The sequence below is a fragment of the Pelodiscus sinensis genome, chromosome 4 (genome assembly GCF_049634645.1).
Source record: "Pelodiscus sinensis isolate JC-2024 chromosome 4, ASM4963464v1, whole genome shotgun sequence".
NCBI classification, from domain to species: Eukaryota; Metazoa; Chordata; order Testudines; family Trionychidae; genus Pelodiscus; species Pelodiscus sinensis.
The window spans coordinates 40,844,966-40,861,282 of NC_134714.1; the positions used below are offsets into that span (position 1 = coordinate 40,844,966).

At 40.8% G+C, this 16,317-nt stretch overlaps 1 protein-coding gene across 9 annotated transcripts in view; it reads right to left on the reverse strand.

Annotated features, from left to right (window-relative positions):
- The window catches only part of NRXN3 (neurexin 3), a 1,564,511-nt gene that overhangs the window by 1,092,683 nt on the left and 455,511 nt on the right, over positions 1-16,317 (reverse strand). For all 9 annotated transcript variants that reach the window (XR_012903352.1, XM_075926779.1, XM_075926774.1 and 6 more), the window contains 2 exons: positions 10,764-11,065; positions 4,352-4,513 (listed from right to left, as the gene is read on the reverse strand). Coding sequence is in view for 8 of the 9 variants with exons in the window: in XM_075926779.1 (XP_075782894.1) it covers positions 4,352-4,513; positions 10,764-11,065 (464 nt within the window). In the remaining variant the exon portion in view is untranslated. The remainder of the gene's footprint in view (positions 1-4,351; positions 4,514-10,763; positions 11,066-16,317) is intronic.

Here is a 16,317-nt window from a genome sequence, read left to right on the forward strand (position 1 = left end):
TGATAAAGTCATTGTGGAGAAACTAAATCAATTCTTTGTTTCAGTCTTCACAGCTGAGGATGTTAGGGAGATTCCCAAACCTGACCCGTCCTTTGTAGGTGACAAATCTGAGGACGTGTCACAGACTGAAGTGTCCTTAGAGAAGGTTTTGAAATTAATTGATAAACTTCACAGTAACAGGTCACCAGGACCACATGGCATTCAGCCAAGAGTTCTGAAAGAACTCAAATGTGAAATTGCGGAACTATTAACTATGGTTTGTAACCTATCCTTTAAATCAGCTTCTGTATCCAATGACTAGAAGATAGCTAATGTAATGCCAATATTTAAAAAGGGCTCTAGAGGCGATCCTGGCAATTACAGACCAGTAAGTCTAACGTCAGTACTGGGCAAATTAGCTGAAACAATAGTAAAGAATAAAATTGTCAGACACATAGAAGAACATAATTTGTTGGGCAAAAGTCAACATGGTTTCTGTAAAGGGAAATCATGTCTTACTTATCTATTAGAGTTCTTTGAAGGGGTCAACAAACATATGGACAAGGGGGATCCAGTAGATACAGTGTACTTAGCTTTCCAGAAAGCCTTTGACAAGGTCCCTCACCAAAGGATCTTACGTACATTAAGTTGTCATGGGATAAGAGGGAAGATCTTTTCATGGACTGAGAACTGGTTAAAAGACAGGAAATGAAGGGTAGGAATAAATGGTAAATTTTCAGAATGGAGAGGGGTAACTAGTGGTGTTCCCCAAGGGTCAGTCCTAGGACCAATCCTATTCAACATATTTATAAATGATCTGGAGAAACGAGTAAACAGTGAGGTGGCAAAGTTTGCAGATGATACTAAACTGCTCAAGGTAGTTAAGACCAAAGCAGACTGTGAAGAACTTCAAAAAGATCTCACCAAACTAAGTGACTGGGCAACAAAATGGCAAATGAAATTTAATGTGGATAAATGTAAAGTAATGCACATTGGGAAAAATAACCCCAACTATACATATAATATGATGGGGGCTAATTTAGCTACAACTAATCAGGAAAGGGATCTTGGAGTCATCATGCATAGTTCTCTGAAAACATCCACGCAGTGTGCAGTGCAGTCAAAAAAGCAAATGGGATGTTAGGAATCATTTAAAAAGGGATAGAGAATAAGACAGAGAATATCTAATTGCCCTTATATAAATCCATGGTACGCCCACATCTTGAATACAGTGTACAAATGTGGTCTCATAAGTGGAGTGGAATAAGGAAAAGTTATTTACTTGTTCCCATAATATAAAAAAACTAGGGGCCACCAAATTAAACTAATGGGCAGCAGATTTAAAACAAATAAAAGGAAGTTCTTCTTCACACAGTGCATAGTTAATCTGTGGCACTCCTTGCCTGAGGAGGCTGTGAAGGCTAGGACTATAACAGGGTTTAAAAGAGAACTAGATAAATTCATGGAGGTTAAGTCCATAAATGGCTATTAGCCAGTATGGGTAAGGAATGGTGTCCCTAGCCTCTGTTTGCCAGAGGGTGGAGATGGATGGCAGGAGAGAGATCGCTTGATCACAGAATGGCCATCAGAGCAGCTGTGCTTTTTCCGATAGGGGTTTCTTGCACCAGAACCCCTCCAGAGCATCCACAACTGCCTTTCTTAACGAGACAGGTGCTATTTTCATGTGTGTCTAAGTGCAGCATATTTTGTGTACTACTAATATACAAATAACTAAAAAGCTGCTGGGGATTGTCTTGTCATTACTTTCTCTGCCCCATCTGTCTAAATAAGAGCCAAAAATGAACTTTAGTTGGAGACGTGGTGCTCAGTACCTATGAAAATCGGGCCTTAGGCTCTTTCTCGTACAAAGATATGGTGCCTGCCACAGAGAGATTACATTCTCATGCAGCAGGTGCACATTTATTTCCTGTAAAAGGTATAATCTAGACCAAATTTCCATTTCCAATGACCAATGCATATCTCCTTCAATTGATTGAGAAGATTAAGGCAGACATCAGTCACGTGCCCACAAAACTTAAAACAACAGAAAACTTCTTGAGAGTAGCCTATCTGACACTGCATGTGGCCCTTTTGTGACATGGCAGAGTTGTTAGGCAATTACAGAAGAGCACATGACCAGATATGTCCAGTATCATGATTTCTGCAAGATAACTCACCACTGTCATCCCTAAGGTGCAGTCTTGGTGCTGTGGGACCCTGCTGCATGTCTCAAATCACTCAGTTGAGTAGACCCTGCTCTGACTGCTTTAGGGACACAGCCAGCCTCACCTAGGCCCTGTTACTACCCAACACAACATCAGGTGCTGCTTACTTACCTAAACTGGGCTACCTGAGTGCTAACAGCAGACACCAGTGAATTTCCCAGTTTCACAGCCATGTATCCTCCTTTAGAGTATACACCCAAAATGATACCATCTTGTGTTGCACAAGGAACTGTACAGCATAAGCTCATATAGTTCATCCCTCCCTCAAAGTGGAGGGCAAATACAACAACCTCTGCCCCTTGAGCTAAGATTCCCTAGCACTTCACTCCAAATATACTGGCTTAGATAAAGCAAGTTTATTAATAACACAATATAAATTTTAAGTGATTATAAGCGATAGCAAACAGATCAAAGCAGAGTACCTAGTAAATAAATAAAAATGCAAATTATACTTAACATCCTGGAAGGACAGGATTTGAATTAACATTCTCTCATTCTGACTGGTGATACAAGCAGATTTGCAGATTCTCAAGGCACAAACAGCACTTGCTTTGAAGTTTGGGATCTCAACACCATTCCAAGTCCTTTGCCGTAGGAGCTTCCCTTAGATGTTTAGTTGTAGATGTCACTCCATCCCTTTATACAGCTTTAGCATGTAGTGGGAACCCTTTATTTCAAAAACAGTTCCCAGCCCTCTTTGTGAAAAAATACAGGCTCCCCAAATGGAATTCAGAGTAATATGGACTGATCACATGCCCTTGCAGAGTCATAGCAGCCATTATTTACAGGCTGGATGAAACATCCTCAGGAAGGCTCACCAGGTTCTCTTAAGGCCTACTGTTTTCCCTAATAGGTTCTTCACAAGCAGCTATTTAGACTGGAAGCATCTTGCCTAGTGCGTGTCAACCAGGTGTGACTATATGTGAAGTACAGATACATAGTCAATATTCATAAATTCAGATAAAAAATGACACATGCATACAAATAGAATAATCATATTCAGCCAATCATAACTTTTCCTATGGCAGCTTATATGCCCTATCTTGTAGAAAATACATCATAATTATGCCATAATCATATCATAATAATAGCACTATGAAGAATATGGGGTATAGTGCCATATTCCTCTACTTTAATCAGATCTGCTGATACTTGTAATATCCAAACTCAGAGGGCTCAGGAGCATCTCAGGCTGAAAACAAAACCAGACATACTATAGCAAGCATACAAGAAACCCATCCACAACACTTGATATTGCCCAGCTGCACGAAGACTTTGGTTAACCAGCAATTCTTATTAAGAACTTTATAAGAAGTTTGTCTAGGGAAGTTGATTCAATACCTATAATGTCTTTTATCAGGCAGCCTTCAATAACGTGACATGAATATTTATACACTGGGTCAAGAAACCATTGTCAAGATTCCTTTTACAATAGTTGTGACCAAAAAGTCAACATACACCAACAGTTACCACAGGATACTTGAATAGCTGCAGTGAGTCCTATTCCCAGCATAGAGAAATAACTGCACACATTCAGTTCCTTTCTGTGTAGAAGACTTTTGGCAAGTGCTAACTTTTTAAAGATCACCACTAGAGTACATAAACACTAGTCATTCTATTTTGCCTGTAATATTGTATTACTTTGTTCTTTACTATCACCACTTTGTTCTTCTTTTTGTTGCTACTGCTAGTCCTACCTTTGTGTGAATCTAGTCACTCAACAAGGACTCTGGATTTTCTGATGGCTATGATTTTCCTTTTTCACCACAGAAAATACTAGTTAGCAATGGAAAGCCATTTGCCTTGTTTTTCTGGATCCCAATGTCCACATGTGTTTACCACTGCTCTCAAGTAGCTGACCACATACAGAAGAACCTTATTGCCACAGACAGCTATTGGAAATCTTTCTGAAGCTCAGGCAACAGAGACCTGAGAGGTTTTTTTCAGAATCCAAGATCTAGGGCTCTGTCCCTAATGCCTTGTGTCTGGTTGACAGTCATGGTTGTCTGTGAATGCAATCACAGAGCAATTGCAGTATCAGGGTAAGATTCAGAACATGTGAGAGACATCCAGGGTGTAACAAAAGGCAGGAAACCACATTTTGGGGGAACAAAAACCAAAAAGCAGTTGTCTAAGAAGAAAATTACCTCTTTGAGGCAGCCCATGAAGTTGTTGCTAACCGGTGACCCAGGTAAATCTGCTGTACTGGGGCTCCCTCCTACATAGAAGAAGTCATCTGAACCCAGCATGGTGTAGTCCTCTTGTGTGTAGCCTGTGGTAGTGAGGATTCCATCCACAGAGATTGTCACCTGTTCAAGGGATATAATGGACAAAAAGAAATTCCCAGCAATGACCTTACAGTCCTGAGAATGGCAAGTTGCCTCCCCTATGTTTTATATGACTTTTATTAAGGTTTTGGTCAGGTTTGTTTGGGTTTTTTTAGTGCAGCCAAGTTCCATTTTCTGGTCTGCTTTGCCAACAACAGAAGCACTCCAGCTTCTATTCACCCCTGCATTGCTACCTTAGTGTTCCCAAGCCAAGCAGGCGTCCCAGCCACCAATATGCTCACTAAATCAGGCTAGAAAATGGAACTGTCCTCAGAAGAGATTGTTCGTCTTAGCTGATTTTATGATTAATTTGTATTTATAGTAATGATGAGTTACAGTCATTAGTAAAAAAACACTACTGAAGTCAAAGTTGATATTTTTGCTATTTATGGGTTTTTTTGCTCACGGCACACTGACAATCATGCATTCGGGGAGGGGTGGGGGGAAAGGATCTCACTTTCAATACATTATGGATGTGCATGCCATGGGCCTAAGGAGACACACGCCCACCACCCACCACCGCAAAAATTAAAGAAAAAAAACAAATTAAATGTAGAAACCACTGGCTGAATCATAGCCAACATAATAATAATATGAAAGGAAGAAATTAACAGAAACTAATAAAATAAAATCAACCACACACTAGCAAGTGTGAGAGGAGCAGAGAAGAGAAAGAGAGAAAATGCAAAGCGTGCACACACCACACTTTGACAGGCCCATGCCAATAAGATCTGGAGCCCAGAAAGAGAGAAAGAGAGAAAGAAAATCTATTCCACACTTGCATGCAATCATCAAAAATGAAAAACCAAACAGAAAACAAAATAATTATAAACCAAAAAAAAAAGACCACAAAATCCCAAGCCTCAAAACATATGGAAGGTGAAGCGGGGTCCAGAGAGGGAGGAGGGAAAGGAGGAAGTGAAACCGATGTGAGTTTTGTATAAAGGTTATTAGTGGTTAGAAAGGGATATGGAGGGAAAAAGATAGAGACCAACAAGAGGACGACAGGTCACCAGATGTGGACATGCCATGCAGAATGTGTAGTGAAACAAACAACCGGCTGAGCTCCTTTTGGGCATGGCAGGTAGAAGGTCAAAGAGAGAGAGAGAGCAGGAAAGAGAGAGAGAGAGATGGGGAGAAGTGGGAAGAAATAAGACAGCTCTGGCCAGCTTGCCTACAACAGCCGTTGTGACAACAAAAGGATGAGAGAAAAAGAGAGCCTTCACCACACAAACTAGAGGCCCTGCAATGGTTCTGAGCTTAAAACCTTTAAAGAGTCAAAAGCAGAAGAGAAAGCAAACAAAAAAGAAAAAGAAAAAAAGCTAAACTAAAAAGCAAAAGAGAAAAAATCATCAGAGTGAAAAGCAAAAAGAAAAAGGGAAGTGAAGAAACCAATGAAGGAAGTTACCAAAACCCATTTCCAGAACAGTTGTGTTTATTTTTGTTGTTTTGTTTGTTTTTTCTTAAATAAAAAATAAAAAAAATAGGATAAAAGGTGTTCACAATAAAATCAAAAAAAGAAAATCAAAATAGGAAGTAAATATAACGGTGAAGGGGGAAAAAGGAGAGTAAAGGGAGGAAAAGGCGGGTAACACACGGCAAACCCAAAAAAAGAGACAATAAGAATGATATCTACCAGACAATGTAGTTTGTTTACCATAGCGTGTCCAATGCCTGAGTGCTTTGCGGAAAAGGGGGAAGAAAGGAAATTAAAAATCGTGAACAGAACGATTGTTAATTAAAATAACTAAAAGCAAAGATGAGTCGTTAGGGTGTTAGTACATTAGTCGGTTAGTAAAAATGACACATTGCATGAATGGTCTAGTGTTAGTCTTTCAAAAAAAGGCGTGGGGCGCCTGACACACACAGAGTGAGAGAGGACAATATGACCAGGAATCTGTGGGAAACCATGCCTCCTAGATTGTAAAGAAGAAGGGAGCTGTCTACTCTCCCGGACTCCAACCCATATGTATATTAGGACCACTCATCCAGAAATGGATTAAAATTAAAATTGTGCAATACTTACTTGTGAAAAGCCCGTCAGGGCCCAACAACTGCCTTTTCCCCAAAGTTACACACACCACCCTCTTCCTTCAAGAGAGACCCCACCACAGTATTTCCTCTCAGCCACTCCCATCTCTCATTCTCTGTCTCTCTTCTGCTACCCTAAAGTATTGTGAAATTATCCTGAACAAGGAACAATCTCCCTTGGCTAGAGGCTGTTGACTGAGGATGAGCCCAAAGCCCTGGGGCTGTCCGTCCAGTCCCTTGATTTGCAGATTTCCGTAGAACAGCCGAATTCATAACTCTCAGGAAAGACATACAAAACACGTGTTTGGATTGCCAGTGTACATCAGTAGCTCACCTGTGTCACGTGGGGTGCAGGAGATAAACCCACCTTACCGATGAAGAAATTGCCTGTGTCAGACATTTGAGGTGGGAAGGGTAAAAGGTTGACAGTATTTAGCATGTCTCTTGTTGTCTCTAAGGCTACATCTCCATTATTAGATGGCCCCATCCTGCGTAGGTCTCAGGCTTGCAGGCTTGGCCTCCACTACCCAGCTAACTGCTGGTAATGGAATAAAACTTAGGGGAACCAGATCATAAAGTCATCAGTAACACCCAGTTATTCAGTGGAACTTTGGGGTTGTTTTTAAATTTCCTCTAGAAGCATGAAGAAGTCAACTAGGTTATCTGTACATTTGTTTACAGCTGAGGAACCAAGGCTTCTGTGGTGGAATCTCTGCAGCATGGCCACCTTAGTTGTTAATGCACAGGTGCAGCCAGTTGAGACTACATAGTCCAAGATCCAGTGCTCCATCCTAGTCCAAAAAGGCAAACACAGATCCAAAAATACATACCATGTGATCTGTCCTACTTCCTACAATATTGACTTTCAGGGCATTTTTGAGAGTCCTGGATTGATTTAGGAGACCGATTTGCTTGGAGGAAATTGTGCAGAATTGCAATACAGTATCATCATGTCCCAATTCCATTTTATTTGTTCTTATAGAATGCATAATAATACTACTTTGCACTGAGTGCTTTCTGTCTAATTATTGAAAAATACTTTGAAACTTTCATGAAATAAGCTTTATATCTGCTTGAAGACAGATCAGTATTATTATCCTCATTTTACAGATGAGTAAACTGAGGCCCGGACAAGGGATGTGACTCACCCAAGTCACACAGTGAGTCAGTGGCAGAACTGCAGATAAAACCCAGGAATCCTGATTCCCAAGCTCTTGTTCTGTCCACTAGAGGACACTGCCTCCATGCATGTTCTGAAAGTACTGGTGAAAGATAAGTACAATCCTGCCCCTACTACACATTTCCAAAAGACAAAACCCAAGGATCTGTGTTAACTATAATAGAAAGAAGATAAATAAAAAGATTTACATTGACATTGCCCAAGGGAAATTCTGTGTTCACCCTGTCTCTCTCTGAAGAGATTAACTGTGGCATTAGTCATTCGTCTAAGAAAACAAAGGACTTGCTATCGTCATGGCTTAACTACAAAACACATAATGGCCCATCAGAAGTACTGAGCAAAGCCTCCCATGCATATTGGAAATTCTGATCTAATTTCCAGGAACATGATCAAAAATACTTTTAAAATGGCGTAATTTAAGATGTGGATTATATTATTGGATTTTCACAAGTCTTGTTTAAAAAAAACTTCATTTGTTTTTTGGCAAATGTATTTCTCTCCACTGTAAGCATTTTCAGTCAAAAATGAGGGGACACTGGAGGAGTTTCTTATAAATACTAAGGGCACATCTACTCTAAAGGGGAAGGATAACTTAAGATACGCGACTCCAGCTAAGTTAATTAAGTAGCTGGAGTCAATGTATCTTAAATCACCATCCATACAGCAGGAGGTTAATGGGAGCAAACGTTCTGTTGGCTTCCCTTACTCCTCCTGAGGAGCAGAAGTACTGGTGCTGATGGGAGTATCTTTGTGCTTTTTTTTTTTTTTTTTTTTTTTTTTAAGAGTCTGGTCTCTCTGATGGTTTGGAAAAAAAAGAAAGAAAAAGAAACAACCCTGCTATAACATCCCAGCTACTTGGCAATCAAGCAGGATCCTCTTAGTATTCAGGACCAAACCAGACCACAATGTTGTGAACAGACAAAATAGGATATAGAGAGTATAATGTACAATTCCAGGTGCTCTCTCACCTGCTTTCTATTAGTGACGTGAACATGCCGATGCTCTAACTCAAGCCAAAAAGACCTAGTCTGGTTTAGATTCAAATTGTGTACTCAGAAAATAAATAAAAAGATGTTAGCTAGAATGGTATTTTTTAAATTTATAATTTATTACTTATTTATCATTCCAACTGCCAAACCTCCCCATCCCTACTTCCTCAAGATCTAACCTGCCAAGGCAAGCAACAAGAATGGCCTTTACATCCAGAAGATCTTTGATGCTGAAAACTGATTTCCCAGAAGAATAATAAGTACCATTAGCTAAAATGGTCTATTAACCAGAGAAAGACATTCAGAAGGCAGCCGCCCTAAAAACATCTAAAAATAAACAAAATAGAACCAATAAATAAAGTGATACATTCCAGACTGATAGCTCTCAGACAGTTGCTATATCTCCCTCTGCTGGACCAATGGGAATATTTTAATGAAACAGGACTGTTAAACCTGTCCACTGCATGAGGAATTAAATTTGTATCTGAATGTGAAATAATGGAACTAGACAAATTTTGACTTCATGTTGCCTGTAATTTAGAATAGAATTTGGCCCAAGTGACTATAATCCTCCAGTTTACATACAGACGTGTTGACTATGTAAAGTATGGATATGTAGAAACATAGCAATTGCTGTGCTACATTAGAAAACTCTTTTTAGTCTATCTCCCACAATGGATATTTCAATAGAAGATGTAAAATCCCCCAAATGGGCAATTATGCACTAACACACTGACGGGTGAAAATTCTTCCAAATGTAGGCTCTGGCTGGTTTATGCTATGAAGCAAGAGGATATCCCAAATACATTGTTATCTTAGTTAGTGTAAATGTTCCTAAAAGGCTGCTTTCTCAGCTAGTGAAGTTATGTAAACTAGAATAACTCTGTAAACAGTCACATCAACAAGCAAATGGACAGATCACATTGATAATATAAACTAATTTAAAAATCTCAGTTTGCAAGCTGTTTACACAGTGTTTACCAATCAATAAGACACTAAACAGTTAATATTCATACTGTAAGCCTCATTTTTCATGCAGTGGATGGGCATAAGTGACTTGATCTATTCACCAGCTTTCAGAGCAATGTTAATTAATTTTACCTTATCTATTTATGCACATATTTAGATTTCATGAGTGAGTTTCAATATTTTAAGGCTAGCAGACTACCAAAGACATCACCTGATGGAGCAGTCTATTTAGAAAACTGACAGGTAGAGTTGTAAAATTACAGTGGCAAATCAGATAAAGCCATTCTGAAGAGGCTTGTTTGTGGTTTATTTCTTTGTTTTCTTTTTTGGTCCTTCAGTTTTTCCAGTACTCCCAGACAACAGAAGAGTCTCATCAGCAGAGACACACGCAGTAAAGTAGACCACAAGAACAGAAAAAAAAATAGAAAAGAATAGAGAAACAAGGAGATTTGGAAAGACTCCAGCCAATTAACTTCCAAGCTACAAAGTTAAAATAACCACATACACAGATGCACACACAGAAAGAAAAGAAAAAAGTAAAGGAAGAAACAAGGACTTTAAGAATTAGAATTATGACATCATGGCAATGGTTAAATCAATTAACTAAACATAAAGAAGACAAAGGGTGGAGGGCTAAAGAATCAGCTGCGGAAAGAAAAACCCACTCTCTGTTCCCACAAAATTTAAATATAACAAGAATATTACTGATAAGATTGAAATGTAATTAAGGACATAATAAAATTAAAAAAAAGTGAAAAGGAAAAGGGAAATGAAAGTAAAGTAAAGTCACAAGTTTTATTAGTAAATCAAACTGGAGAAAGAAGCAGACAAAATTAATAAGTGGAAATGGAGCTATCACAACCGGGCTACTTTCCCATTGGCTACTGGTATTTCATTGTCCTTTGGATAATTGAGAGACATCCAGGAAAGTAAAAATCCTTTAATGTACCTCCCTTCTCTCTCCCCCCCCCCAGCATTCCCATTTCTCCATCACCTGCCCTCATGTCTGCCCAGATAACACTAGAGAGAAGCCTTCCTGGCATTCTCACTCCTTCACCATTACCTGCCGCAGGTTGCGTGTCACTTTAACGTCATGCCAGGCGTTGTCATTGAATTTGCCATTGACAGGCTCCACAATGGCCTCAAAGGCCCCGGACCCCAGGTTAATGACCAAGGAGACCGCGCCGTCTTTCAGAGCCAGGTTGACGTAATCAGCTGACTTGCCCGTGTGGAGGATGAGCCCATTACGTTGCCATGTCTTGAAGGAAAGGGTGATCTCATCACTGCTGCTCTGAATGGGGTTCTGGGACAGGTCGTAGCAAAGGTACTCTGAGCCACGGAAGGTGGCCACGTTTTCGTCTCTTGCTGAAAAAGAAGAATCAGAGAGATCTGGTTAGTATTTTCCTTGCTAAAATCATTATGAAACTCTTCAAAAATCTCATGGCTTTCTTTGTGTTCTGTTGTCCCTCTGGACTGTGCTGTCTCTAATGTGGTGTGGCTACTAGCGGGCCCAACTGGAGGATCCTCAGTCCCTGTTAAAATCAACATATTGGCTCAACTTCCACTGCAGAGGGAAACGTTTCCATGGAAGACATGTGAAGTGGCCAGAAGAAAGTAAGTGTTAAGACTTACAATTGTGCTACAGTTGAATTTACATGTTTACCAAGAGCATAAGGGAGTGACCTACAACATAATTCTACGTAACCATCACATCACCACCTGCCCAAAAAGTTTCCAAAAGGAGAAAAAATGCCACTGGCTAATATTATATTGGTAATGCTATGCCTTACACCTGCCTGAAGTTCTGGGGGGAATGTATGTAAGATGGTATTGAATCTAACTCTGGTTGATTTGTCCCTTTGTTCCAGGTGAATGAACACACTGAAAGGTGAAAATGAGTCATCTCTTCTTCAGGTTCTCTCCTTTGACAATCAAAGGAAAACCAGTTTAGAACAGTGACACTCATGTGAAATGGACAGGACAGTGGTAAACTCTTCTAGGTACTTGTAACTGCAGTACATAGCACAGACATGTGCCTGTTGAACAACATTAATCAGAGAATCGTTAATAGGCAGATGTATCTTTTTGCAGAGCAAAAATAAAACAGGGACTTGCCTGTAGCACACAACAAGGTTTCTCTTTCCTTGCAAAAAACCAAAACTATGTACAGTACACTAAGGCACATCCAGCAAACTCATTTCCTATGGTGACTGGAGTTTGCATTTTAACTCTGCTCTGCAGAGAGTAAAGTAGGGTTCCCACATTTATAATTGCTGATAACCCAGACCTCTGAGGCTCTGTCCCCTGCCCCTGCCTCTTCCCCCAAAACCTTGATCCTGCCCCTGCTCTACCTCTTTCCTAAAGGCTCTGTCCCCATCACTTGCTCTTCTCCTCTCCTCCCCGCACTGCATGTTGGATCATCTCCACCTTCCTCTCCCACCCCAGCTGGGCTCCCTCTGCTCCGGGGCTGATATGGGAGCTGCTGCAGGCTGACAAAGAGCCTGCCTGCATGTAGGAAACAGCCCTGACTGGGGCATGTTAATGACTTGATGTGTCCCCTCACACTATGCTAATTGGGCTTTATCCTGTGAGTACAGTTAGTATATCTGACTAGACACCGCCAAGTCCCCTTTTCAACCAGACGTTCAAGTAAAAACCGGGTCACACTGAATGGCACCTGGACACAGTAGTCAAAAACTGGAATGCCCAGGAAAGAATGACAGATGGAAACCCTAAACAACTTGCCAACATATGAATCCAACATACAACCTAGATGCCTTTCACACTACCAATTCTCTGTCTCCTGCAATCCTCCAGAAATATATTTTTCTTCTTCTTCGTTTAATTATCTAGCAGAGTTGGATATAAAGGAAGTGTTGTGCTTTAACAAATACATATAAACTGGAGTGTACTGTGTGTTAGGTGGTTTCACATGGATAATTAACTGGTTTTTACAAACTGTTCTTTACCCATTAGGGTTTTTTTCTTGAACAATAACTAAATCAATTTTCTTGAAAGATTTCTCACAGGTTTTCATTCATCACTAAAGCAGCCAAACCCAGTGATATTCACATTGCAGCACATAACACACTCAGATGTGACTGGACAGTCAACCACACAACTTGACTCAAGTAAGTGGGGGTGGGAGGAGTACAAGATATGGGTTGTGAAGCTTGCAGAAGAGCTGAGAGTGAGTAGCACATTCTAAACAGGCCATTTGGGGTGCTAATCCAAGTACCATGGCCCCTCACATTATCAGTACAGTAGCATCTTGTTGAATCCCACCCATAAATAGAAGGCTGAATATGGAATTACTGAATGGCACGATCAAACAATGTGCACTTACTTACATTTTCTATTGCATAAAGCAGGTACCCATGCTATTGCTACTCTAACATTTTGTGTTACTTAATCCAAAAAAAGATTCACCAAAGCCCCTTAATAAGAGACCGAGGGAAAGGAAAGTTTCTTACTTTATTATAATTGAAGTTCTGGATATGTGGTTCTTAAATGTATCCACTGTGGGACACTCATGCACTCCATGCGTTTGAGACTGGAGAATTCCTGTGAGTGTCTGTTGGGCAGTGTCTAACCATGCTCTCCTCATAAAGAGCATAAGGAAGGGGCAGGTTGACTCTCTGCCATTCCTTCTCTACCACAAATCTTGTCATTGGTCAAAGCTGAGGGGAAGGAGGGAAAGTAGTGAAATACAGACAGGGACCACACATCTTGAAGCACACCAGTTACAATTAGGTAAGCAATTTCTTCTGGTGCTGGTCCCTGATACCAGTTTTCAGGTATCTGAAAGGGTGTCATAAGGAGGAGAGAGAAAACTTGTTCATCTTGGCCTCTGAGGATAGAACAAGAAGCAATGAGTTTAAACTTCAACAAGGGAGGGTTAGGTTGGTGGGAGAATGTCAATGCTCATCACACACTTAGGCTGTGTCAACACTGCACCCCTTTTCTGAAAAAGGGATGCAGATGAGACAAGTCGGAATTGCAAATGAAGCGGGGGATTTAAATATCCCCCCGCTTCATTTGTATAAACATGACTGCCGCTTTTTTCCGGCTCGGGGCTTTGCCAGAAAAAAGCGCCAGTCTAGACGGGGATCTTTCGGAAAATAAAACCTTTTCCAAAAGGTCTCTTATTCCTGATTTTAAGAGGAATAAGGGACCTTTTGGAAAAGACTTTATTTTCCGAAAGATCCCGTCTAGACTGGCGCTTTTTTCTGGCAAAGCCCCGAGCCGGAAAAAAGTGGCAGCCATGTTTATACAAATGAAGCGGGGGATATTTAAATCCCCCGCTTCATTTGCAATTCCGACTTGTCTCATCTGCATCCCTTTTCCGGAAAACGGGTGCAGTGTAGACACAGACATAGGCTATGTCTACACCACAAGATAATTTCAAAATAACTTACTTTGAACTAACTCCCAAAATAACTATTTCAAAATAAGCTTATTCCTCATCACAAGCAGAAGTTGTTATTTCAAAATAAACAAGCTCATTATTTTGAAATAAAAGGCTTGGTAGTGTGGACGCTTACCTTGTTATTTTGAAATAATTCCCCAGTTTAGACATGCCCTAAGGGAATGAACTAAATCCTCACTAAAAGCCCTAGGGTTTTGGGGAAAAACACAGGTGAGTGAATTGTCTGGTTCATGTGAAATTCCAAAACTATCTTAGGGATGAATTTTGGGTGTAATCATAGTGAGACCTTTGCTTTATGAAACATTGTTTATGGTGTATCAGTAACTAAGGCCCCAAGTTCATTTACCCTTCTGGGCAAGATGACAGCAGTGAGGGAGGTGACTTCACTTACTGGTGAGACATGGAACACATAGCTAGGAGCTGAAAGGGTTCCCTAATGAGTCCTGAAAGCATTACATTAGGATCCCATTAAGATGCTGATAAGGTCCTTCAAGAACCTAGCTGTTATCAAGTGGGTAAAGATGAAATAACTTTCTCTTGGTGAGTGACACCTAATGATCACTGCTAGGGGAACCCATAGCAAGCTATGGCAAATCCCTGTTGTCTTGTATTTTCTAATAATCCAGCATCTATTGTCTCTGGAGAGGTATCTTAAGCTGGGCTCAGACAGAGAAATGTTTCCCCTTGGCTCTAACATTTTCTGGTGGCATCATTTCTGCTATAATTAAGACTGATGAGCACAGCATCAGAACAGGAGTGTTCTAGGCGTAACACCCATCCAAATACCAAACCATGAGATGAAAAGCATTGGGGTTGAGTTACCTGACCCTGCCATTTTTCTGGAACAAGAGATTCAGAAAGGTCCAAATGCCAATAGATAGATAGGATGGCACTGGCTGGAGACCTGGAAACCAGGACTGCCTGAGCTATCTGGGGTCAATGAGGATAGCTTGCGTCCTGATGAGTTGAATCTTCCATAAAACCTGAAGTATCAGAATGGGAGAGAATGGAATGTGCCTCTTCCTGCTTGATAACATAAAAATGGCAGTTATGTTGTCAGATGTTAGGACATGCTGGGTTAATGTGAATGGAAGGAATGCTTTGCAAGCTTCTCCTACTGCTCTTATTTCCAGAAGACTAGTATGCGTTCTGTCTTCCTGAGGAGTCCAAGTGTTTTGCGTTGTATAATCATCCATGTGGGCTCTCCAGCCTATCAGTGAGATGTCTGTAATTACTGTCTTGTCAGGTGTGAAAGAGAACTACATGCATACATATAATTACACTAAAGAGGTCATGCATATATTATTCAGAGCCAAGATTGCAGGTAAAGGAGACTGAGTGTGAAGAATGGTGTCACATAAGTACATAGCACCATAAGAAGTGTAAGGAACAGCCAAACTCACATAATCAGGGTTATGGGGTTGTTAGAAGACATTTAGAGGCAAATTAGAGCTAAAAATACCACAGAATACTGAGAGCTAGGACTGATGGTTGTAAACAAATTTTATGGGACCATGGAAAACTTGACCATGTTGGAGGCAAAGGAGGAGCAAGGGGAGAGTTAAAATGGTTGTTGTTCTCTTTCTCACCTGCTAATGATGTTATTTGGTTCCCTAAACTGCTGGAGTGTTATCTGTTAACCCCCTATCCCTTGCCTGAGTGAGTGCAAAAGAATGTCTGAGATAAACAGCAGGAGTATACAGCAATGCATACGGCCCCCAGCAGGGAGTGCACACAGCCCCAAGAGGCCCAGAGACTCAGAGGCTGCATGTGGCTGATCCTTAAAGGAGAGAGGAACAGAGACTCAGTGGGTTGACCATCGAGTGGAGCCTCCCAGAACGCCCTCTGCATGCATCACCTGGCCAGCGGACCAGCTTAGGCGTCAACTTGGGAAGATCAAACAACATGAACTGCCTTCTGCTCGCCTTATCATCCTGCCTGGGACTGTAAGTGTGGTTGAGTGTATGAGTGAGATTCCCCTTCCTTCCCAGTTTTAACTGAATAAACAAACCCTTTACACTCCTATGTGGTGATCCCCTCTCGTTTGTTTTTATAGCAGTTGCAATCCACATCCCCTTGCAACAGGCCACACCCATGATAAGTGGACATCTGGCTAACTAAAATCATGCTGAACCACAGATGTTGCTAGACCAGAGCGTGCTGGATTAGAGAGGTTCAACCTGTACTA